This window comes from Sciurus carolinensis, chromosome 11 (assembly GCF_902686445.1).
Source record: "Sciurus carolinensis chromosome 11, mSciCar1.2, whole genome shotgun sequence".
Lineage (NCBI taxonomy): Eukaryota > Metazoa > Chordata > Mammalia > Rodentia > Sciuridae > Sciurus > Sciurus carolinensis.
This window is the reverse complement of record NC_062223.1, coordinates 8,505,304-8,526,997: the sequence shown is the minus strand read 5'-3', so window position 1 is coordinate 8,526,997 and position 21,694 is coordinate 8,505,304. Positions and strand designations below refer to the sequence as shown.

At 58.0% G+C, this 21,694-nt stretch overlaps 2 protein-coding genes and 1 non-coding gene across 6 annotated transcripts; 1 reads left to right on the top strand and 2 right to left on the bottom strand.

Annotated features, from left to right (window-relative positions):
- The first annotated feature begins 2,742 nt into the window (after positions 1-2,742).
- Aip (aryl hydrocarbon receptor interacting protein) lies at positions 2,743-8,464 on the top strand. Of its 2 annotated transcripts, none has more exons than XM_047517258.1 (6): positions 2,743-2,944; positions 5,554-5,733; positions 6,821-7,009; positions 7,438-7,614; positions 7,703-7,836; positions 8,154-8,464. In XM_047517258.1, exons 1-6 carry the CDS (start codon positions 2,846-2,848, stop codon positions 8,224-8,226), a joined length of 852 nt encoding a protein of 283 aa, XP_047373214.1. In that variant the 5' UTR covers positions 2,743-2,845; the 3' UTR covers positions 8,227-8,464. The 2 variants fall into 2 exon arrangements, with proteins under 2 accessions (XP_047373214.1, XP_047373212.1); XM_047517256.1 differs by having other exon boundaries at positions 2,745-2,944; positions 7,703-7,844.
- Trnaa-agc (transfer RNA alanine (anticodon AGC)) lies at positions 5,236-5,309 on the bottom strand. Its single transcript has one exon. It is a non-coding gene; the product is annotated as a tRNA-Ala (tRNA).
- Positions 8,465-8,988: 524 nt separating the features above from the next.
- Positions 8,989-21,644, bottom strand: Pitpnm1 (phosphatidylinositol transfer protein membrane associated 1). Of its 3 annotated transcripts, none has more exons than XM_047519055.1 (24): positions 21,457-21,644; positions 20,367-20,485; positions 19,127-19,341; positions 18,916-19,037; positions 18,514-18,738; positions 16,593-16,919; positions 16,410-16,505; positions 16,217-16,324; positions 15,498-15,559; positions 15,159-15,409; positions 14,668-14,857; positions 14,452-14,559; positions 14,060-14,217; positions 13,769-13,974; positions 13,212-13,382; positions 12,462-12,626; positions 12,070-12,218; positions 11,853-11,963; positions 11,383-11,499; positions 11,063-11,211; positions 10,831-10,980; positions 10,567-10,750; positions 10,157-10,285; positions 8,989-9,515 (listed from the first exon to the last, which is right to left on the bottom strand). In XM_047519055.1, exons 2-24 carry the CDS (start codon positions 20,442-20,444, stop codon positions 9,252-9,254), a joined length of 3,735 nt encoding a protein of 1,244 aa, XP_047375011.1. In that variant the 5' UTR covers positions 20,445-20,485; positions 21,457-21,644; the 3' UTR covers positions 8,989-9,251. The 3 variants fall into 3 exon arrangements, with proteins under 3 accessions (XP_047375011.1, XP_047375013.1, XP_047375012.1); XM_047519057.1 differs by having other exon boundaries at positions 16,217-16,321; XM_047519056.1 differs by having other exon boundaries at positions 20,367-20,479.
- Between the last annotated feature and the right edge of the window lie 50 nt (positions 21,645-21,694).

Genomic DNA, 21,694 nt, shown 5'->3' with positions numbered 1-21,694 from the left:
GATGAATTACTGTAATAAATGTTCCTTATGGTAAGCCATTCTTACATTCCTGGATCTTCACATTTTTGGGGGTGGGGTTCTTTGCATGCATCCTTTTGAAAAAAAACAATTTTTGTTTTTGGTACTGGGGATTGAACTCATGGGCACTTGACCACTGAGCCACATCCCCAGCCCTTTTTTTATGTTTTATTTAGACACAGGGTCTCACTGAGTTGCTTAGGGCCTCAACAAGTTGCTGAGGATGACTTTGAACTTGTGATCTTCCTGCCTCAGTCTCCTGAGTCACTGGGATTACAGGCGTGTGCCACTGTACCCGGCTGAAAATATTTATTCTCAATTATGGTAAAATGCACAACAAAAATATTACCATCTTAACTGTTTTTATACATACAGTTCAGTAGTGTGAAGCATATTCACATTGCTTTGCAGTCAATCTCCAGAAATTTTTCATCTTGCAAAAACTGAAATTCTATACTCACTAAAAAAAATGACCCTCTACTATTCCCCCCACCAACTCCATCATACTATATTCTGAATCTAGGAACTGATTACTCGGATACCTTGTACAAGTGCAATGGCACAATATTTTTCTTTTGTGACTGATATTTCACTGAGCATACTGATGTACTGTTATATACACTAGTGAATTTAATTCGCTTTTCTTTGTCCTTTCAGCACTAGGGATTAAAGCCAAGGCTTCCCACCTGCAAGGCAAGCACTCTTCCACTAAGCTGCACCCTAGGCTTAATATTTTCTTTATTTTGCATCTATATTTATTAGTGAAATAGGTGTATACTTTTCTTGCCTTGTGTGCTTATCTGGCTCAGGAATCAAGATTCAACCAGCCTCAAGTTGGTCTGCTTTCTTTTTCTATTTTCTGGAAAAATCTGCATGAGATACAATTTTTTGCTCAAAATTTGATAGAACTTTGTGTTGGTAAAAAACAAATAAATAAAAACCCAAAAGCAAGCACGTTTTCCTTCACCTAAGAAGTCCTGTCCCTCTCCAAGGACGTCTTGTTGGAAAATGAATCTGTACAGTATGTGAAGCACTTGGCGCCTGGGTCTCACGGAAAAACCATAATCCTTCCTCCTTCCCAACTGTGATGCCCTCCCCGCCCCACACCTTACTCCTTACTCCCTTATCCTGACCTTGAAAGTGGGAGCCAAAAAACCTCTTCCGGCTGTTGCTTACAACTGGTTTCCACTAGTTTCCTGGGGGCAGAGAGAAACTTTTAGCCCCTCTTTTTCTTTTTTTGGTACTGATACCGCTCTTTACCGGTGACGAGTCCTGCTTCCTCAGGTGTTGAAGTATAATGCTGGAGAAGCACGCCGAGGCAAATGTAGAGTGGAAATGCAGCTTTATTAAAGAAAAGTAAAAGCAGACTTCTCCCGGGTGGAAGAAGGGGACCCAAAGGCGGAATCCATGGGATGAGCAAATCTTATCCTTTTTATAGGTTTAATTCTCCCGTTCTTTCCCCCTTATCTCTTTCCTTCCTGCCTGCGGGATTAGGCCGGGTTTTGCAGGAGAGCTGTAAGAAGTGAAAGCGGATGGGGCAGGGGAAGGGCCAAAGTGATTCAGAGGTAAGGGCCCGGGGTGGGGGTGGGGGGCATTAATCAGTATCTTCCTGCCTGTAGTCTCTGATAAGGGCAGGTAAATTTGGTAATCAATGGGCTCTGCAGGTCCTTGACATTCCATTTTCCCAGGGCAGTCTCCAACTTCCAGAGGCAGATGGCTTTCATGGCCTCCATTTCCTCCATCTGAACCGATCCCCTATTTCTACACTAACTGTCTGTCCCCAATTCTGGCTTCAGTACCAGTGATTGAACCCAGGGGTGCTCAGCCACATCTCCAGCCCCCTTTATTTATTCATTAATATTTTTTAGATGTTGATGGAATTTATTTTATTTATTTATATGTGGGGCTGAGAATCGAACCCAGCACTTCATACATGCTAGGTGAGCCCTCTAGCACTGAGTCACAATTTTGAGGCAGGGTCTCGTTAAATAGCTTAGGCCTCACTAAATTGCTGAGGCTGGCCTTGAATCTGCGATCCACCTACCTCAGCCTCCCAGTCTTCGGAATTACAGGCATACGCCAAGCTAGCCCCTCATTTTTGTCACCCATCTATTCTCTAATATTTATCGGGGACTTACTTTGTGCCTGGCACACTCACCCCAGACCTTACAGAGGACCCTCGGCCTCTAGAAACCCTCCTCTCTTTTTTTTTTTTTTTTTTGTGCCGGAGATGGAACCCAGGGCCTCGCACAAGCTGGGCAAGCCTCTGCCACTGAGCTACATCCCAAGTCCACCCAGCCCACCCTTTTTTGAAGACAAAAATCCAGGATGTAAAAGCCACAGTTAAACTAAATATGCAAAACAAAAAAAGCCAGAAGGGGATTCACACACACGGATAAAAGTCGTTTTAGGACTTGATGTTACGGGTGAGATTTATTTTCCTAACTCTACTGCTGCTATAGTGCACTATAACTTTAAACGGAGTGGCACACAGCCACGAGGGAGGGCCACCGTTCCAGTGAAGTCAAAGACACGATAGCTAGGGACACACGCGACACTCACGACGGGAGGAGCAGGCTCCACCTCCCCAGCGGACTCCGCCCCACACTCCCGCAGAAAGTCCTAGGCCCCGCCCCGGGCCCCGCCTCAGCCGCCTCGCAGACAGCCAATCACGGTGCGACTCCACGTTCGGTCCCCTCACGGCTACTGCCCTCAGTCAAAATGGCGCTAGCTCGGAAGCCGCCCAGGCTCTAAGAGTTGCCGAAATCGGTCCGGAAGTTACCGAGTGAGTCCGGAAGTTGCCGAAAGAGAGCAGCGGGGAAGGAGGATGGCGGATATCATCGCAAGACTCCGAGAGGACGGGATTCAAAAGCGTGTAATACAGGAGGGGCGAGGAGAGCTCCCTAGCTTTCAGGATGGAACCAAGGTTCGTGCCCACCCGCTCCCCTTCTCTCTCTCTCCCTTCTGAGGCGCGGTGCGCATGCGAGGCGGGAGGAGGCCTTAGGCGAGACGTTGCGCATGCCCAGAGGGTAGAGGCCAGTGACCCTGCTACTCACATGCGGAGCTCGACGCTGATTGGTCTGAATTTTAGGAGGGGGTGAATTCGGATTCTTCTATTCCGCCCCCTGGCTTGTCCTTGTGACTGTATTTGGTCCGGCAGGCCGTCAATCATCTCAAACAGGTTGCGGGTTGCAGGTTGCAGGTTTTGGGGTCTGACCTCATTGAGGTTGCAGAGCCTTTGGGTTTCGAGGCTTTCTGTAGACTGAAGGGCCTTCGGAAGACACTTAAACCCACTCCCATTGTTTAGATGGGAAAACTGAGGCCCCGGGACCAGGGGTCAGATCTCAGACTAGAACTCTGTGGCAATTTTCCTAGGGTTCTAGCATCGTCCCTTGGGACAAGTGAGGGCACCTTCCTCATTTTCATATCCAGGTGCCCAGCTTCAGCCTTCCCGTCCGCCTCCCTGAGAAGACCCATATGTACAGGGTTTCCTGTTCTGCAGTTCTTCCCCCTAGGTGCCATTCTGTAGAGTAGGGACCCCGCTGGGCAGTCCCCTCCCCACTTCCGCCCAGCACAACAGTCGTGCAGAACATGCAAGTTGGTATGACTTGGTACCAGGGAAGCCAAAAGTAAGATCTACTGTGAATGAGCACAAGCTCCCTGGCCAGCACTTTGCCAAGTCAGGCAGGCAGAGATCTTAGCCTGTGCAGCGCGAGTGCCCTGAGAGCAGAGGGCTGTGTAATTCTAGCCTTCATCTATTTCAAAGGAATCTTCTCCAAGAATAGAAAGGGTATGTGGTGGGCTGGGGTGTTGGTCCCCTAGGAAGAAGGGCCTGGCAAGAGGGATTCTCACTGGAGGAGAACCAGGAGAGAGTAGCTGAAGGTAGAGGTCTCTGAGCAATGGCGCCCGAAGAACAGAAAGAGGTAGTTATAGCTATAGATAGATGGATAAATAGAAAGATAGATAGATAGATAGAAAGAAAGAAAGAAAGAAAGAAAGAAAGAAAGAAAAGAAAGTAGCAAAAAAGCCCAGTCACCAGGGCTTGGGGTATAGCCCAGTGTTCCATTCCTCAGCACCAAACAAACAAACAAACAAAAAAGTTTAATAACACTGATTGAGTGTTCAGTGTGGGCATGGTGTACATGTTTCGAAAGGTTGTTTCCCACACTTTGACATAGACATGATTGTTGATTCAGTTTTATCAGTGCGGAAACCAGATTCAGAGGAGCGGCAGCAAGGGCAGCATTGACAGCATGGGTTCCTCTAACCGCATCCTGTCCAGGGTTCAGTCCTCAGCTCGCCTCACTCTGCGTTTCCTGAGATGCTCATGCGCAGTCTCGTGTCTTTAAAAAGTTTCCAGCCTGGATCACTCCTTGCCTGTCTCTAGCCTTTACCACGCCCTGAAGCTGGATGCAGAGTAGCCTACTCTCCATCCTCACCTGGATGTCCCACAGCAACTCAGTGTTAACCTGCTCCACCTGAGGCTTCTCCAGTCCAGACTGAATCATCTCTCCCTTGGGTCATTATGGTGACCTCCTAATGATCCTGCTTCCGTAAAAAAAAAAAAAGCCCTCTCCAGACTCCTGTGAGTCCAGCCCTGCTGACCCCTGTGACCCGGTGGTGCCTCTCCACCTGTTTGCTATGCTCCACCACACTGACTGTGCTACTTGCAAATGCAACTCATGCTGTCCACTATAAGGCTTTTGTATCTGTTCTTCTTTTGCTCTAGCAAGTTCCTACCCCAGCGTCTGCCAGGCTTGCTTTCTTCCTGCTGTCTTCAGATCTCTGCTCAAATGTTGTGCCCTCAGAGAGCCCCCGCTCCACCACAGTTTAAACTAGCCCTCCTTCACCCTGTTTTTTCTGATCCAAAGCACTCAGCTTTACCTGGCCTAGCACATTGTTTTGGCTGAGGCCCATCTCCTTTTAGAAGTTTCCATGGGGGCTGGGGCTTTTGTCTGTTTTTCTTTTTGGTACTGGGGATTTAGCACAGGGCACTTTACCACTGAGCCACATCCTAGCCCTTTTTATTTTGAGTCAGGGTCTCAGTTGCTGAGGCTGACCTCAAACTTGCACTCTTCCTGCCTCAGCTCCTCTGAGTTGCTGGATTACAGGCGGGGGCCACCTTTTGTCTGTTTTGTTCGTTGCTATGTTCTAGTGGCTGGCACGGAGGTTGGACACATAGTAGGAGCTTTTCTTTTTTTAATTTTTTTTTTTTTTTTGAGGTGCTGGGGATTGAACCCAGGGCCTTGTGCTTGCTAGGCAAACACTCTACCAACTGAGCTATATCCCCAGCCCATAGTAGGTGCTTTATAAATATTTGTTGAAGTTATGGTTGGAGCCAGATGCTTGGACTCCCATCCCAGTCCAGCCCACTAGCCATGTGACTTGGACCTCTTATTTCCCCTGCATGACTTAGATTCCTCACAGGGGTGGTGGTGGCCCCTGGAGGAGTCCAGTTCCTCCTGTGTGCAGGCCAAGGGCTGGACTTGTCCTTGGAGGCTTGTGCTCTTGTCTGATCTCCCATGTGGTCTGCAGGCTACATTTCATTACCGAACGCTGCACAGTAACAATGAGGGCTCCGTGCTGGATGACAGCCGGGCACGCGGGAAACCCATGGAACTCATCATCGGCAAGAAGTTCAAGCTGCCCGTGTGGGAGACCATCGTGTGCACCATGCGGGAGGGGGAGATTGCCCAGTTCCTCTGTGACATCAAGGTACCTGTCCCGCACCTGTGTGCACCATCTGTCCAGCCTACTCCCCATCCCCGTGACTTAGCCATGACCAGCTCTCTCCAGGCCACCACACCAGTCTCCTGACCAGCCTCCTAGCCTCTCTTCTACTCTTCCTACCTATGAGCCAGACTGCAGCCCGGGGACTTTTTCTCAAGTGAAATGACCTGTATGACCCTTTGCTTCCAACCTCTGTGACTCCTGCTCACTGTCAGGATGGAGCATAAAGAATGGCTTGTCATGTGGCCCTTCCTGGTCTGGTCCCTGCTACTGTTCCCTCTGACTCCAATCCTTCACCCTTCCTTTTCATTCCCCATGGCAAAGACTTTCCTCTCTAAACTTCAAAATCAGTTCCTGGCCACCACCCCCAGGAAGCCCTCCTTGACTGTCAGTGATTGGATTTGGCCCCTCCTCTGGGTCTTCCAGCCATTGTGCCCTGCACAGCCAGTATCTGGTCTTCTGCTCTCCTAAGCTGAACAAGGCAGGATCTGACCTGTTCACCTCTTCCTTCCAAGTGGAATCTAGTCCAGAGCCTAGTCAGGAATTGTGAATGTTAGTCCAGCAGTCGGCCCTTGTGCAGACAGCAGGGGGCAGTGGAGAGTCCGTTAGGCTGATTCCCACCCCCCTGCAGCCTTTCCAAGTGAAAGGGTAGAGGCCAGGTCCCACCCACTCATTTGGCCAGGCGTGTTGAAGTTGCTTCCTGGGCCCAGTTCAGGGGTTGGGGTGAGGCTGGGGGAAGGAAGAGGTTCTTGGAGCATAATGTGGGAGGAATCGAGCTTCCACATTCCTGGAAGGAAGAGGAGGAGGCAAGACCCCTGTTGGATCTGGAAGGACAGAGAGAGGGGGAGGGAGGGTGTGCGTTTATGAATGGGGCAGGTGCTGGCTTTGGTGGCACACGTATGGGGCAGAGCTGCAGCTTCACTAAGAGGGAGGATTGAGAGGCCAGGGTGTCTGGCGTGTCTTTTGTCGGGGGCCGGCCATCCTTGTTCTGATGAGGGGGGGCTGGACCGCGTGGGCCTGGGGGCACCAGCCCACACTGATGGAGCTCCGGTGCCCACTTGCCCCCCTGCAGCATGTGGTTCTGTACCCGCTGGTGGCCAAGAGTCTCCGCAACATTGCGGCAGGCAAGGACCCCCTGGAGGGCCAGCGGCACTGCTGTGGCATAGCCCAGATGCATGAGCACAGCTCTCTGGGCCACGCAGACCTGGATGCTCTGCAGCAGAACCCCCAGCCCCTCATCTTCCACATGGAGATGCTGAAGGTAAGGCACCTGTCCAGGGCTGGTGCGAGAGGCGGGGGGAAGGCGGGCAGGGGCAAGAACCCTGTGGGGGCCCCATAAATCCCCAGCCTCCCTCCTAGGCCATGCTCCTCTGGGACCCACTGCCCGCCTCCTTTGTTCTCTCCCTGAGCCGGTGAGTTTGGTGCAGCCTCGTGGTGCTCTGCAGGGGTGCACGAGGGCGGCCTTGCCCACTTCGGGAGTGTGCCCGCGCAGGGACTTCTGCTGTCTCGGTCATGGCGCTGGGCACAGAGGAGATGCCAGCAACTGTGCTGAGTGGTCAGTGGAGCACCATGACACTGCTGCCCACACTGATGTCCAGAAGTCTGGACAGGGTCGGTGTTGGCCAGGTCTGCTGTTGGGGACACTGGGCGCCCCTGGGCTCTGCCTTGATTTGGCCCATGCCCTGGCAGGTGGAGAGCCCTGGCACGTACCAGCAGGACCCATGGGCGATGACAGATGAGGAGAAGGCGAAGGCAGTGCCACTCATCCATCAGGAGGGCAACCGGTTGTACCGCGAGGGACAGGTGAAGGAGGCCGCCACCAAGTACTACGATGCCATCGCCTGCCTCAAAAACCTGCAGATGAAGGTGCCCGGGGCTCTGCGGTGGCTGGGCGGGTGGGCAGAGCCCCGGGCCCAGGTCTCAGTGCCTGCCCTCTCCCCGCCCCTGCCCCCAGGAGCAGCCTGGGTCCCCTGACTGGATCCAGCTGGACCAGCAGATCACACCGCTGCTGCTCAACTACTGCCAGTGTAAGCTGGTGGCCCAGGAGTACTACGAAGTGCTGGACCACTGCTCCTCCATCCTCAACAAGTACGACGGTGAGCCCTGGCGCTGGGCCCGGCCAGCAGCACGGGAGTGGCCTTCTCCATCGTTGGGTGCTGGGGCTCAAGACCCCGCCTGGCATTCCCCATTCTGAGCTCCCTTGGGAGCCAAGCAGATGCCCCCAACGAGGCAGGGCCCTGGTGCCTCTGTGCCCACGAGGTGCGGGTGGTATGATGGGGACAGGGTAGGGTTGGCCTCCTTACAGGGGCAGCTCTCTGATGGGCCCATGGGCCCAAATGGGGAGCGGTGGCTGGCTGGTCCCCCTCACGCCCTTGATGCCTGCCGCCTTCCACTGCTCCCCACAGACAACGTCAAGGCCTACTTCAAGCGGGGCAAGGCCCATGCAGCCGTGTGGAACGCCCAGGAGGCCCAGGCTGACTTTGCCAAGGTAATAGAGCTGGACCCTGCCCTGGCGCCTGTCGTGAGCCGTGAGCTGAGGGCCCTGGAGGCGCGGATCCGGCAGAAGGACGAGGAGGACAAGGCCCGCTTCCGGGGCATCTTCTCCCACTGACAGGGCCTCAGCCTTGCCCACCATGCCAAGCCCACTGCTGTTGCTGCTGCCCACCCACCGCTGCCACATCATGCTTCTCTGTATATAAAGGCTTATTTATCTGTCTGGGCCTTCTGGGCTGATCCACTGAGGATTTTCCGGCATTTTCCGGAACTTGGGTGGTCTTTGGGAGACAAAGGATCAGGATTCTCCTCCTGGTTCCTCACTAGCCAGCTCTGAGTCTTTTGGGCCTCAGTGTCCCTGACATAGAAATAAGGGTAAGTTTCTCCCTGGCTGAATGGGGAACCTCCGGAGCCTCTAGGTGGCCAAGTGGCTTGGTGCCTGAGTAGGTATTTTCCTGGGGCGGGCCTGTCCCCTCCAGCCCTGGTCCCATGGTCCCTTGGCCTTGGCCTCCACCTCAGGAGGAGGTAGTTGGGAGCCAAATGGCTCCCGTTGAGGGGAGGAGGGCTGGGGTCGCACGGCCCACCCACCGTCCAGAGAGAAGCCTGGGGAGGAGGAGTCTTTTGCCACCCGCGCTCCATCCTGGCATGTCTCGGACCTGCCTCGTGGCCCTGCGCAGGTCCTGGGCTTTCTCTGTACTTCAGTGTCACACTGAACTGGAAGCTGGGCTCAGCTGCCCCGTGCTGCCCCGCAGGCTGGCAATCAGGCGGGATGAGGTGTTTATTTTCATGGGTTCACACACTGGAAAAACTGCCAGGCCCTTGCCCACTCCCTCCTCCCTCCCCCCAGGGTTGGGTCCCCCATGAAAGGGAAGTAACACCAAGGGCAGACAGATGCAGGGCATGGGGCTGGGGGAGCCAGGGGCTGGGGCCAAAGGCTAACCCCTGGCCTCCCCACAGCCACTTGGGCCCCTCAAGTATCAGTAGATAACCCAGGTCCAGCCACAGTGGCCTCACTCCTCACTGTCCAACTTGAGGCTAATGCTTCGGGCTTTGCCCCGGGCCAGGGTGCTGGGTGGTGTTCCTGGGCCCTCCCGTTCTGCCTGGCTGGGACCCCTGGAGCGAAGCAGCTGGCTCTGCTTGCGCAGGAAGTCCACAGGGGCAGCCACTCCATAGCTGCTCTTGGCCAAGGCAGCTCGCGGGGGTCCGGAGGGGGTGTGAGAGTGGGAGCCTGCCTCCAGCTGGCCCAGGTGGGCTACGTAGCCGTCCGACAGGAACTGTGGGTGGAAGTGGATGGGATGAGCCAGCCAGCCTTGGGCCCACACACTGCCTCCTCCATCCTTCACTGGCCCCTGTAGCAAGGTGGGGGACGGGCAGTGCTGACCCCGCTCAGCCTAACCTGGAGCCTTCTCCCAATAGTGTCCCCAGACTGCAAGTCAGGGCACCTTGCTTTACTCCCAGCTCTGCCCCTCTCTGGGCCTGGCTCATCTGTGAGACGGAATCTGGGGGGAAATGGTAGCAACTATCTTCAGCAGCTCCTGCCTTGTGCCCAGCCCTGAGCTCCTTGATGTGCGCTAAAGGACATCAACCTCACGATAAGCTGAGGAGGTTATTCTGGTATCAGTTCCAGTTTACACTCAGAAAGGCCAAAGCCCACGCTCAAGGCCTGCCGCTCAAGGCCATGGCAGGCGAAGCCAGCATTCAAGGTCTCGAGCAATCTCCAGACCGGGTTGTCCCTTCCGGCAGCCAGGCAGTTGCAGGCGGCTCAGGACCCTGCTGCGGAGGAGCACAGGTTCCCTGAGGCTGGCGAGGCCTCACGCTCCCCTCTGGTGCATCTTAACACAAGTGGTGACCTTCAGCCTGGCCCCAAGCTCCTGTTCCCCATCAGGGGTCCTGTACCTCACCTCTTGACCCTCACCTGGCACTGTGCCTGCAGCTTCCTGACCGCACGGCCCACGATGTACGTCTGGCTGGGGGACAGGCCCAATGCTGCGTACACAGCCACATCTTTGGGGGACCCATAGCCGGCTACAATGTTCAGTTCCACCTGTGGTGGGAGGGGGCAGTCAGCCTCCAGGGAGGGGCGGGGCGGGTGGTTGGCTTGTCTGCTAGTCTTATGGGCGGAGCCCTGGGTGGGGGTGGGGACCTATGGTTCTAGTCACTGACAGGGGCAGGACAAGCAGAATTAGGCGAGGGGCCCACTGGGCCACTAGGGCAGGACCGGGAGGTCTCTCCAGTCTTTCAGTGGGGCCTTTGAGGTGGGGACAGATGGGCCTGACCTGTCCTGTCGGGCTGGGGTGAGGTTGGGACCCTCCCCAGCTGCCGCACCTCCTGCACCAGGCTCTGCAGAAACATTGCCTTCTGGCGCAGGGGGTCATGGGTGAGGCCATCACAGAAAGAGACGACGCCGTGGGGGAAGTTATGCTGGGACAGCCACGCCACCACGCGGTGCTTCTGCATATCAGGCCGACCCGTGACATACACGATCAGGTAGCCTGCGTCCTGCCAGTGCCTGTGGGGTAGGGGTGGTTCAGATCCACAGGCAGGAGGATGGGGGCTGGTCCCTGAGAGGAGCAGGGCGGCCGCTCCTACCTGACCACGTCCACAGCGCCCGCGCGCACCTTGGGGTCGCTGCCCATGATGGAAACGCTGGCGGTGAAGGAGCCATCAATGCTGAAGACCACGGCCTCCGTGCCGCGGGCCACCACCGTCAGGCAGCACTCCGCATAAGTGTGGTCGCCCCTGTGGCCCAGGGGGGCGTGAATGGTGTGCACACGGCCTGGCGCAGCCCAGCCCCACAGAGGCCAGCCTGCCTGGTGCTCACCTGACCACCATGCGCACAGGGTAGACACCGATGCCCAGCGCACGCTCGGAGGGCACCGGGAAGGTGAGGCGGCCTGAGCTGTTGGTGACCTCCGTGCCAAAGTGGATCCACTTGCCTGACAGCGGTTGTGTCATGACATAGACATCCACCTGGTGGGGAGAGGTGGGAAGGCCATGGGGGCAGAGCCCCCGCTACCCAGAGACCTGGAGTGGAGAGCAGAGCCCCGCCTATCTCCTGGGTGGGTGGGGCTGGCTGCTTCACCCTTGGTGGATCAGGAGATGGACCGAAAATACCAGGGGCCAGGGCCTCTGGGTCCTGACCTTCTCTCCAGTGAGCGTGACCACGTCCAAGGGTCCATACATAAAGCGCCCATTCAGCACCTGGGGTCGGCCCTCACACACTACGGTGTCACTCGCCCGGTGGTTGGAAGTGACATTCTGGTGGAAGGAGAGGGTAAGGGATGGAAATGTGGGACTGGTGAGCTGGTGGGGGCGGTCCTCGTCCATGCTGGGGTGGGGACTGGAGGAGGCGGGGCCATCGTGGGAGAAAAGCAAGACCCTTGGGACTTGCGCATCTGTGGGCTCCAATCTGAGGTTCCAAGGGTGGAATGCAGATGAGGTCTTTAGCGGGTGAGTGAGACCTGGAGACCAGCGGTTCCCAGGGCGAGGCCAAGGCAATGGGGGCGTGGTGCAGGGCCACAGGGGCGGGGCCAGGCCGGGAAAGGGCCTGGGGGGCGGGGCTTGGCGGGGGATGCCGGTGAGGCGGCAGGAGCCCGGGGTGGGGCACTTACTCGGATCTTGACCTGCGTGCGTTTGCGCTGCCACTTCTCCCTGGGGAAAGCAGGGCTGTAGATGGACGGCTCCTCACACTCTGCTAGGTGTGGCCGCTCCTTCTCGATCACCTGTGCAGGGCACCGGGAAGGCCACGTGAACGGGGGATGGAGGAGTAGCCTTCCCCCAGCCCTAAGCAGGTCCCATCTCGCGTCCCACATGCCTGGGTCCGCTCACCTGGCGCAGGATGAAGGCCACAACATCAGCCGACTCCCAGTAGCTGGCGTGGAAGAGGTGGGGCAGCGTGACCGTGGGAAAGGCGGTGAGCGCCTCTGGGCAGTACAGCGAGTAGTCGATCCGCTTGGTCCCCCACCAGCGCTCGAGGACTGTACAGCCACGGCGGGCAGTGAGTCAGGGTGGCCCGCTGCCCAGTGCTTATCTGCCGGGCTCTGGGGTGCTCTCCCTCCCTCCTTTCCACCAACCCTGCTGTTTGCCAAGTTCGTGCAAGTGCTGGGGAGGGGTCCAGAGCAAATGCTGGGGACAGGGTGATTATTTGGTGGAACGAGACACCCTCACCCCGCACCCACCGCCTGCACTGCCCTGCTCTGCTCAGCAGCAGGCTAACTTACTCCGAACCACCTCGCTGGTCGTGCTGGGTGCCGCTGGCTGCGCTGCTGGCTCGCTGCCTAACTCACTGCCCTTCCAGAAAGCGCCACTGGCCGAGGTGGGTGTTGAGGGCACCATCATCTCCAGCTCTTCCAGGAAGAGGCTGGAATGGGTCTGCAGGGTGTCGGCTGGGGGAGGAGGGCCAACTTCAGGCTGGGCCAGGCCACCCTCCTGGCTTCTCTCCCAGGGTAGAACAGTCCCTGCTCCTCCACCACCTTCCCCACCAGCCTCCCTGCTCAGGTCTTAACTGAGGTTGGCCTGTCCTGTATCTGGGAGGAAGAGAAGCATGGGAGTCACTGTCTCTTAGTTGATCCCAGCAGCCAGCGACATTCCTACCAGGATGCTTGTCACCAGCCCTGGACCTCCCTGTGCCTATGACACTTGCCTCATGGGGTCAGTGGTACCCACCTGCATCCAGGGTTGTACGTGCCCCCCCACGAACACAAACGCACATGGAGCCCCTGCAGCCACATACACACTGGTGCTCTGAGACACCGGAATGTGTGTCCCTCTTCCTTCTCCCTAGCTTGGCCCCTGCCCCTGCCCCCCACTTGGTACAGGTCAGAAGGTCCTGGGGATCCAGATCCTCCAAGGTACCAGCAGAGGGCTCCCTGGTCCCGGGAGTGGTGAGGAAAGGTGACCCATGAGCCACCTCCTATCTCTTACTACCTTTGGGCACCTTCCCCTCCCCCTTTTCTTGGTCGGGGGCATACCCAGCAGCAGGGATGAGCCGTCTCCCAGGGGGAACTTCTGGTAGCGGGGCACAGCCAGTGGGGCAATGGCCTGGAACTTGGGGGCCAGCAGGGGCTCCAGGCGGGAAGCGCAGGGATCAGCCGCATGGAAGAGGTTGTAGATCTGCTCACAGGCTGGGCGCATCTGGGCCACTGGGTACCCAGAAGACAGAGAAGGTGGACAGGGGTTCAACCAGGCATCCCGGAGGCAGGGGGTGGACATGCTGTGTGACCCTGAGTCAGCACTTCCCCAGCGGCACTCCTGGAAGTTACTAGTCTGCTAAAAGTGACACAGGTCTCTTGCCTAAGGGAAATCAGAGCTTCCTGTGCTGCTGTTCCACCCCCAAGCTTTCTCTGTCAGGAGGAGCATCTCCTGGCCAGGCAGTTCCTCCACTTTTGAAAATGGCCTCTCAGGGCCTTCTTTCCGGGGCCTTCATTTCCCCTTCTCTAGCCGGGCATTTAATTTGCACAGGGAAGAAAGACAATTCTCGGAGAGAGGGAAGGAGCCCACAGATGAGTGACCGCGCCCGCGGGCTCACCCTCTAAGGCGGGCATCACAGTCTTGCGCAGAGCCAGCACCAGGCCCAGTGGGGAGCCAAAGAGGAAGAAGCCAGAGACCTTGAAGTCCAGGCGGGCAGCATTGGTGGGCCCATCAGGAGCCTCAGAGCTGGCAGCCGGTGGGCAGGAGGCTGTGCTAGCCCGCCGGGGCTCCCCGGAGGAGGAGGGTGCAGGGATCGCCTGCAGGCTGGGGGGAAGGGGTGCTCAGTGCTGCTGCTTCTGATGTCCCCTACATGCAGGGTGGGTGGGGGGTGATAGGGCAGGGATGTCACCTGTTCTGAGAGCCCTCAGGCTCGGAACTGGTCATGTCGCTGGGGGTGCGCTGGGCAAGCAGGGCTGAGGGTTCGGGACTGGCTCGACCTAGTGCCTCCGCCCCATCTGCCAGCGGGTCCCGCACTGGGCCGACCTCCGGGGAAAGCAGCTCATTGTTCTAAAGGGCACAGAGGACAGAACCATCCTTAGGTCTGAGACCATCAGATTTCCACTCAATTTGGAAGTGAGGAGAGAGGCATGGGGGAGGGGAGGGCAGAGTCCCAGAGGAAACACAAACTTAAGGGGCAACTGGGGACCTGCCCACACGCAGAAAGACATATTCCAGGGGCAGAGACCTAGAGATGGAGAGAGACACCCCCCTCCTGAGGAGGCTGGGTTTGGCCACACTGACCATGCTCCCACGGCGGCTGCTGCCCCGACTCCCTGTGCCCGCGTTGGCACTGTGGCAGAGCGCATCAAAGCCCAGGATGCCACCAACGCCGTCTCCAATCAGCACCACCTGGGTGAGAGGGTGGGTACCATTGAGAGGTCCTGTCACCATCCAGACCTGGCTGCAAGCAGGGTGGCAGTAGGGGGCAGCAGCTGGCTTCTCGGCTGAAGCCCTGACCTGCCCACAGAAGCCAGCACCCTCCGATGAGCGCAGGAAGGCTGCGTAGGCCTGGTTGGTGCGGGCAATGACGGTGGCCACGGCGCCCTGGTAGCGGGAAGACGAGGTGGCCAGCAGTGGCAGGGCAGCCAGCGGAATGTGGTCCTGGGAGCGGGACAGGCTGTCACCATCATGGCTGTAGGGGCTCAGGCTGCAAGAAGAGGGGGTGTGGTGGGTGGGTGGGTAGAAGACCTCCAGCCCTGCTACTGCCACCCGAGCTCTCTGGGCCTGCTGCCACGTCCTGGCACCCTGGGTCCTTTGTGGGGCATCAGCCTCAAGAGACATTTGAGATGGAGCTATTGATCAGAAAGAGGTCCAGCCAAGACCAGGACCGACCCAGGTGTCTGATTCCTCTCCCCCCATGGGACCACCCTGATCTTAGGAGCCCCCAGGTAGCTGTCTGCACCTTAGGGACCCTGTGTGTCCCCTGCCCTTCTACCCCTGGCCAGTACTTGGAGACAAGGGCATAGGCGGCGGCACAGATGGGTGGGCAGGGCACCAGGCGCAGGGCCACGTGGCCCAGGGCCTCAGGGAAGTGGATGCGGGTGACGGCCTCGAAGCTGGAGCTCAGGGTCTGCACATCTGCCTGCTTGGAGTTGGCGTCTCCGGGGCCCGAGTCCAGGATGTTGCCGCTGTGCAAGATGAGGAAGAGGGCGTGCACTGCACACGCCTCGGCCCCAAGGTCCCCGGCGCCATCCGGGCCCTGTCAGGTGTAACGGGAGGGGGGAGTCAGAGCCACGGCTGCGCCAGGAGCGGACAGAACTTCAGCGTGGCCTGGCTGATGTTCTCACCTCCGAGTCCCTGGGTACTCGGGCTCTGTCTTCCATGTCTTTAGTTGCCTCAACTCCAGGGTCTGTAGGGCAGGGGAAAGCCAGTGAGTGGGAGCAGGGGACACTGGAATCCCTTCTCCTGGACTTCAGGTCCCAGTTCTGGTGACTGCCTGAGCTCCCCCACCATCTTCCTTTCCCCCTACTCTCCAGGCCATTTCACATTCTAGGCTTTTCCTCATGCTGGTCCTGCTAGGAGGGGATGACTCTCTATACAAGTTTGCCTGCAAAACTTTTAATCCTGCCCTGTCCAACATGGTAGCCACTAGCCTGGCTATTTACATTTAAATGAATTAAAACATAGTATGAGAAGAAGTTCAGTTCCTCAGTCACACTGGCCACATTTCAAAAACTTGAAATGTGTGGCTGGTGGCTACCCTTGGGGCAGCACGGATTTAGAACATTTCCATTGTCATAGAAAGTTCTGTTGGACAGTGCTGGTCCAGTCCTTCAAAACCTAGTGTAGACCTCAGCCTTCCTCACTCACGGTGGATCCCTCCCCATCGCCCTGGACCAAGCCCACGCTCCATCCATTATCTACTCATTAGCCATCTGAGCAGCAGTAAGCACCCTCTCTAGATTGACATTCCTCTTAGTACCCCATTAAACTTAGGACTGGGTTGTTCTGAGTCCCCGTTGCAAACAGGACGCTGGTGGCTGGTAGCCTGGGGCGGGGTGTTTACCTGGTGCCCCCTCTGCTTCCGTTGGGGAGGCAAAGGCATCAATGAAGTCATTGGAGTTCCACTTGGTCATTTCCTTGGGGAAGACCTCATCACTATCTGAGAAGCCTTCTGAGGGGACAGGGGGATGTGTCACGGGGTGGGGGCAGGAGGGGCTGCTCAGCCCCCCACCCCCCAGCAGGGTCTTAGTACTGACCATGGGCATCAAAGAACTCTTCCTCAGAGCTGTTCTCGGAGTCTCGGGCGATGTTCTGCATGCGCCACTCAGATAAACTCTGGGGAGACACGCCCCCTGAAGGGCCAGCTCAGCCTCAGCTTGGGAGTCCCGCCTGGAGAGGGAGGTTCCCTCCCCAGACTGGCCCCTGGGCCCCAGCCTCACCTCCATGCTGGGATGAGTAGGAGGAACGAGAGGACGAGGACCACTGCTTCCCAAAACTGGCATCAGGCGAGGCGTCGGGGCCAGCAGGGGCCTCTGGCCCGTCGGGGGTGCCTGCATTGCTGGCCCCCGATCGGGCCTCAGTGTTGGGTTTCCCAGGGGGCTGGACCTCTGGCCCCTCACTGCCAGTGTTGCACTTGGCCATGCGCTGGGCCAGCATACGGGCGGTCTCCTCCTCTAGTGCCCGGATGTCAGCCATGCTCAGCTCTGTCCACTCATCCTGCCAGCACCAGGCCTGGCGGTGGGCCCGCAGCATCACCCTGCGCAGACCTAGAGGTAGCCGGGCATTAGAACCATACTCCCAGACCCTGATTTTCCTGGCTCTGAAGCCACACACCCAGGGTTTGAAATTCAGTAATGGTTCTCCTGGGCATACCACCCACCAAGAGCCACAAAGTAGGGCAGAGCCAGTATTACCCAGGGGACAGGAGTGGAAAGCGGGACATTTGTCTTCCTACCCCACCTCCCTCCCTGCCCAATTGCCTCCTCTATCTCTCTGGATACCCCAACTCTGAACACTGATCCCCATCCCTCCAGCAGCTAGGACCAATGCTTCTTCTTGCTTCAGCTGGCTTCCTGCTAACTTCAGATGAGTTAACAGTCAACTAAGGAATTCATAGCTAATGAAATTATTGACAGTTAATGAAGGTGTTAGTGGTTAGTGGGAAAGTTGGCACTCCATGAAGCCTATGGTGAAAGATGATATCCATTCTGGGATATTTTCACCTTAAGCAGAGGAATAAAGTTAGATACTCTTAAATATCTAGGAAATGAAACAATTATGATTGAATTATAAACTTCCGAAAGGAAATACTTTAATAGTGGTTCCATGTGGGTGATTTTAATCTCTCTATTTGTGCTTTCTGTTATTTTTCTAAATGCAATGCAAGGGTTCTGTATTACTCTCTGAGTTAAATTTCCTCATCTGTGAAATGGGAGCAATAGTCCTTGCATTGGAGGGCCACTGGGGGTCAAAGCAGACTCAACACACCGGATCTGGCACACTGTGAACACTTAGTCAGCGTTAGCGCTTATCATCCGCTCCAAGTCCTTCCTCACTTACAGAACGGAACATCAAAGTGCTGAGATGGCCAGTGGCTTGCTGGAGGGGCCATGGGTGTCAGTAGAGCAGAACCCAGGCTACTGGACTCCCCACCCAGGGAAGGCCCTGTATGTGCAGGTGGCCCACCCCAAGACCTGGGAGGTGAGGCGGGGGGAGTTGGAGGTCTAGGTTTACAAGAGATGTAGATTAATGGTTCCTGGATGCCAGGGCCACAGGCTGGGATTCTGGGAACTAGGGCTGGGAGGGTACCCCAAAGATAATGGGCTGGCAACCATCCTGAGATTCTGTCTTGCTGGACTCACAGGACAATGGAGAATCTTAATATCTTCCTTAAAGGAGCAGCATATCTGAATGTCAGAGCTGACGCAGACCTCAGATCATGTCGCCATCTCCTTGCCCTTATGAGTTTTTTGTTTTTTGTTTTTGGTACTGGGGATTGAACCCAGGGGTACTTAAACACTGAGCCACAGCCCCTGCCCTTCGTATTTTATTTCGAGATAGGGTTCCACTGAGTTGTTTAGCACCTTGCTAAGTTGCTGAGGTTGGCTTTGAACCTGTGATCCTCCTGCCTCAGTCTCCTGAGTCGCCTGGCTGGCTCCTCACTTTCTGATATTCAAGGAAGGCTCCCCTGACCCCCTTTTGGACTGTGCTGTCAACCCCAACCTCCACCTGCCTCAGCATTCCATCTCAAATGGAAATGATGTTCCTATGCTCCTGTGTCCCCAGTAGATGACAGCATCCCCCAAACATGGGGCCTGGTGCATGCTGGGTAAGCAGAACCTCCCTCAGAAGGGTGCTCACCAACATCATGGATGAACTGCTCGATCTTGGCCTGCATGCCCCAGTAGCGGAACTCCACCTTGCACAGCTTGTAGGCACACATGAGGGGTCCCGTCTTGGCTGCCGTCCGTGCCCAGTCATCAGTCAGGGGTCCTCGGCCTGTTTTGACTGAGCGGTACAGCCGGGGGTCCTCTTCAGCTTTGTACTCGCCTGGGGCCACTGCATCCCGCACGATGTCAATGGTGTCTGAGGGGGTTCAGTGAGCACTGAGCAAAGTCAGCCCCTTCAAGCCACCCCGCAGCCTTCCCCAGGGATTAGAGGACAGCCTTTCACAGACAGGAAGCCAAGGTCTGGGGAGAATGGGGACTTGTCAAGAGGCTGGGTGTTGAGGCGGTAGCAGGGCTGAGGAGCTCCAGGCCTCACCCAGGATGCGCTGTCTCCTCTCAGCCCCACTCAGGTTGAAGACATTTGGTTGCTGCCCCCCATCAGGCAGGTAATAGGTCTCTATCTCAATGGAGAATTTCTCCACGAAGGGGCAGGTATACCTGGGCAGAAGCCAGGGCCACAGTCATTACTGGGTCCACCAGGGCTGTTCCCCTGATGGCCCCAGCCCACGCCTGCCTTGCCCACTCACCGGGTTCGTGTGTAGGGGTATGCGTTCCAGGATTCCTCCTCTACCTGCAGGGCAGCCTTGGGCAGCAGTGCCCGGAACCAGCCTGGGATGTGGGAGCCCACGTGGTACACTTTGTGTGTGTACTGCCCGCTCCCCCCGGGGCCATCCGTGTAGGGCCGGTTGGCCAGGATCTCCACACCGCTGCCCTCACCACTGGACTCCTCCCGGCTCTTTTTCTGCAGCCCAGGACAGAGCAGGATTGGAAGCTCAGTCTTGGCCCAACTCCTGGGTGGGGTCCCCAGCTTGGTTCTGGCCTCCTGCACAGCCTCTCCAACTCCCTGTGACCTGCCCCTGGCCCCCTGCAGCCCCCTGGGATCACTATCACAGGCACTGCCCAGACTCCACAGGGTCCTGCAGCCCAGCACGCCAAACAGCCATTCGTTGTTTGGGATACATTGATTGGGGTCTACAGATGAACAGAACCGAGCCCCCTGCCCAAGCAGAGACAGAAAACAGGAAAAAGGAATCCTGTGGTATGTTAGATGGTGACAAGCAGGATGGGAAACAGAAAGCAGCAGAGGGACCAAGAGTTGGGGCTGCAGTGGGGGTCATGGTGGCAGGGGGGTTCATTAGAGGGCAAGTGACCACTGCTTGGACATGATTTGAGGTGGGGGAGGGGCTCAGCAGCTGTGGCCTGGGTCAAGTATTTTTGGCAGGGGGACCAAGCCAGCCCTTGAGGTCAGACATACTCTACTTGCTCAAGGAGGCCAGGGCAGCTGGAAAAGAGGCCTCTACCACCCAGAGGACCCACCCTGGAGCCTGTCCTCATCCCATCCCCTGACAGGGATGGGGCACCCCCTCCAGAACTCCTTCCTGCCTTCTCTACCATGCAGACCACCTGTCCCCCCCGCCCAGCTCCTTGCCTCCTCGTCGCTTCCTTTCCCTTCCCCCATGGGCTTACGGAATCTGAGGAGGATTAAAGGAGCTCACAGGGGCCGAGCAGGCTGGGCACTCAGGGGTGGGAGACACCACTCACCCTTCTGTCCCTTTTCCACAGCCCTTACATCCCCCGCGCTCCCTCCCGCATAGGGAGAGGGGCCTCTCTCTTCTGGGCTCTGAACACTTCCTAGCCCAGGGACAAGACTGGCGGGGATCGAGCTGGAGCTGGGTTAGACCCCTTGTCCCGTTCGCGGCCTGCGCATTCCCTCCGTTACCCATCGCGATGAATGACCGCCTGTCTCCCGCTCCCCACCGCCCTCACCTGGATCATGTAGAGCTGGGCCACCTGGTACTCGTCCAGGCTCATGGGCAGCAGGATGTGGTACTCCTTGATGAGCATCCTGGAGGCGCCCGGCTGGCCGCGCACGGCCTCCGCTGCTCCTGGCGCAAGGCACGGCGCGGCTCAGTGGGGGGCGGCGGCGCGCGGCCCTGAGCCCTGCGCGCCGGCCGAGGGGCCCGAGCCACGGGACCCCATGCCCGGGCCCGCCACCGTGAAGGCAGAGGCGAGCCCAGCGCTGCTGCCCGCGCCGCCAGGGCCGGGAGCCGCAGCGAGACTGAGCGCTGACCTCTTTTCCGTGCAGCCCCCGCCCCCCGCCCGCCCGTCGCCAAGGCAACCGCGCGCTGACGCGGGCCCCCCAGAGCGGCGGGCGAAGGCCGGCGGGCCGCAGGGCCAGCCTTGGGTCTCCACTGCAGCCACATCCAGAGCCCCCTGGAAACAGCATCCCTCAGGGCCGCGCCCCTAGGAGTCCCTGGATCCCTCCTTACGGGCCCACCTTCCACGACCGGCCCCTTGGGGACCCGCCCCCTTCACCCTTTTCCCGGAGTCCACTCGGTCCGCTGTCCCCCACTCCTGGATGTCCACCCAGAACCTTGCCCCCGGGTGTTTCTCCGCGAGCGGCCCCGAGCGGCCCCAGGCGCCCCGGCATCTCTGCCAGTGTTCCCCACCCCCCGCACCCGAGCTTACCTTCCAGGACTAGATAACCCCTCGCCCCGCAGACCTGCCGGCAGCCGGGTCCTCCACCTCCCCTCCCCAGCATCCTTCCTGTACCCCGGTCCCCGCCGACTCTCCACTTGTCTCTGCAGTTACCCCATCATCCTCCCCCAGGGATAACCCCCTCCTCGGGCCCGGGCAAGAGTGGTCCCCTGGTATCCCACAGGCCTCTGCCCTGGGACCCGCTCCGTCCACCTGCACCCCGGCCGGGCGCCCGGGTTCCCCTGAAGACACCCCTCCCACCCCATCTTGCATCCAGCGAGCAGGCGAGAGGCCCGGCCGTCCCCACTTCCCTCAGCTCCCGGGCGTACCAGTAACCCGCCGTGTCTTGGCCCGCCCGCTCGCAGACGTCCTCGCTCACCTCTAGCTTAGGGCGGGCGCCCCTCACCCGGCCCGGGCAGGGGCGGCCGCCCCGCGGGTCGGAGCCCGGACCCTGCACAACCCCGACCTCGGGTTCCAGCAGAGGCCGGATCTTCTGGAGGCGAAACGCCGGCCCATGGCCCCGACCTTTTTCCCGGTCCGCCCGCCGGCGCCCCTGCCGTCCCTCCCCGCCGCGTCACTGCAGCCGCCCCGCCCCCTTCCTGGGCTCTGCCGGCCCT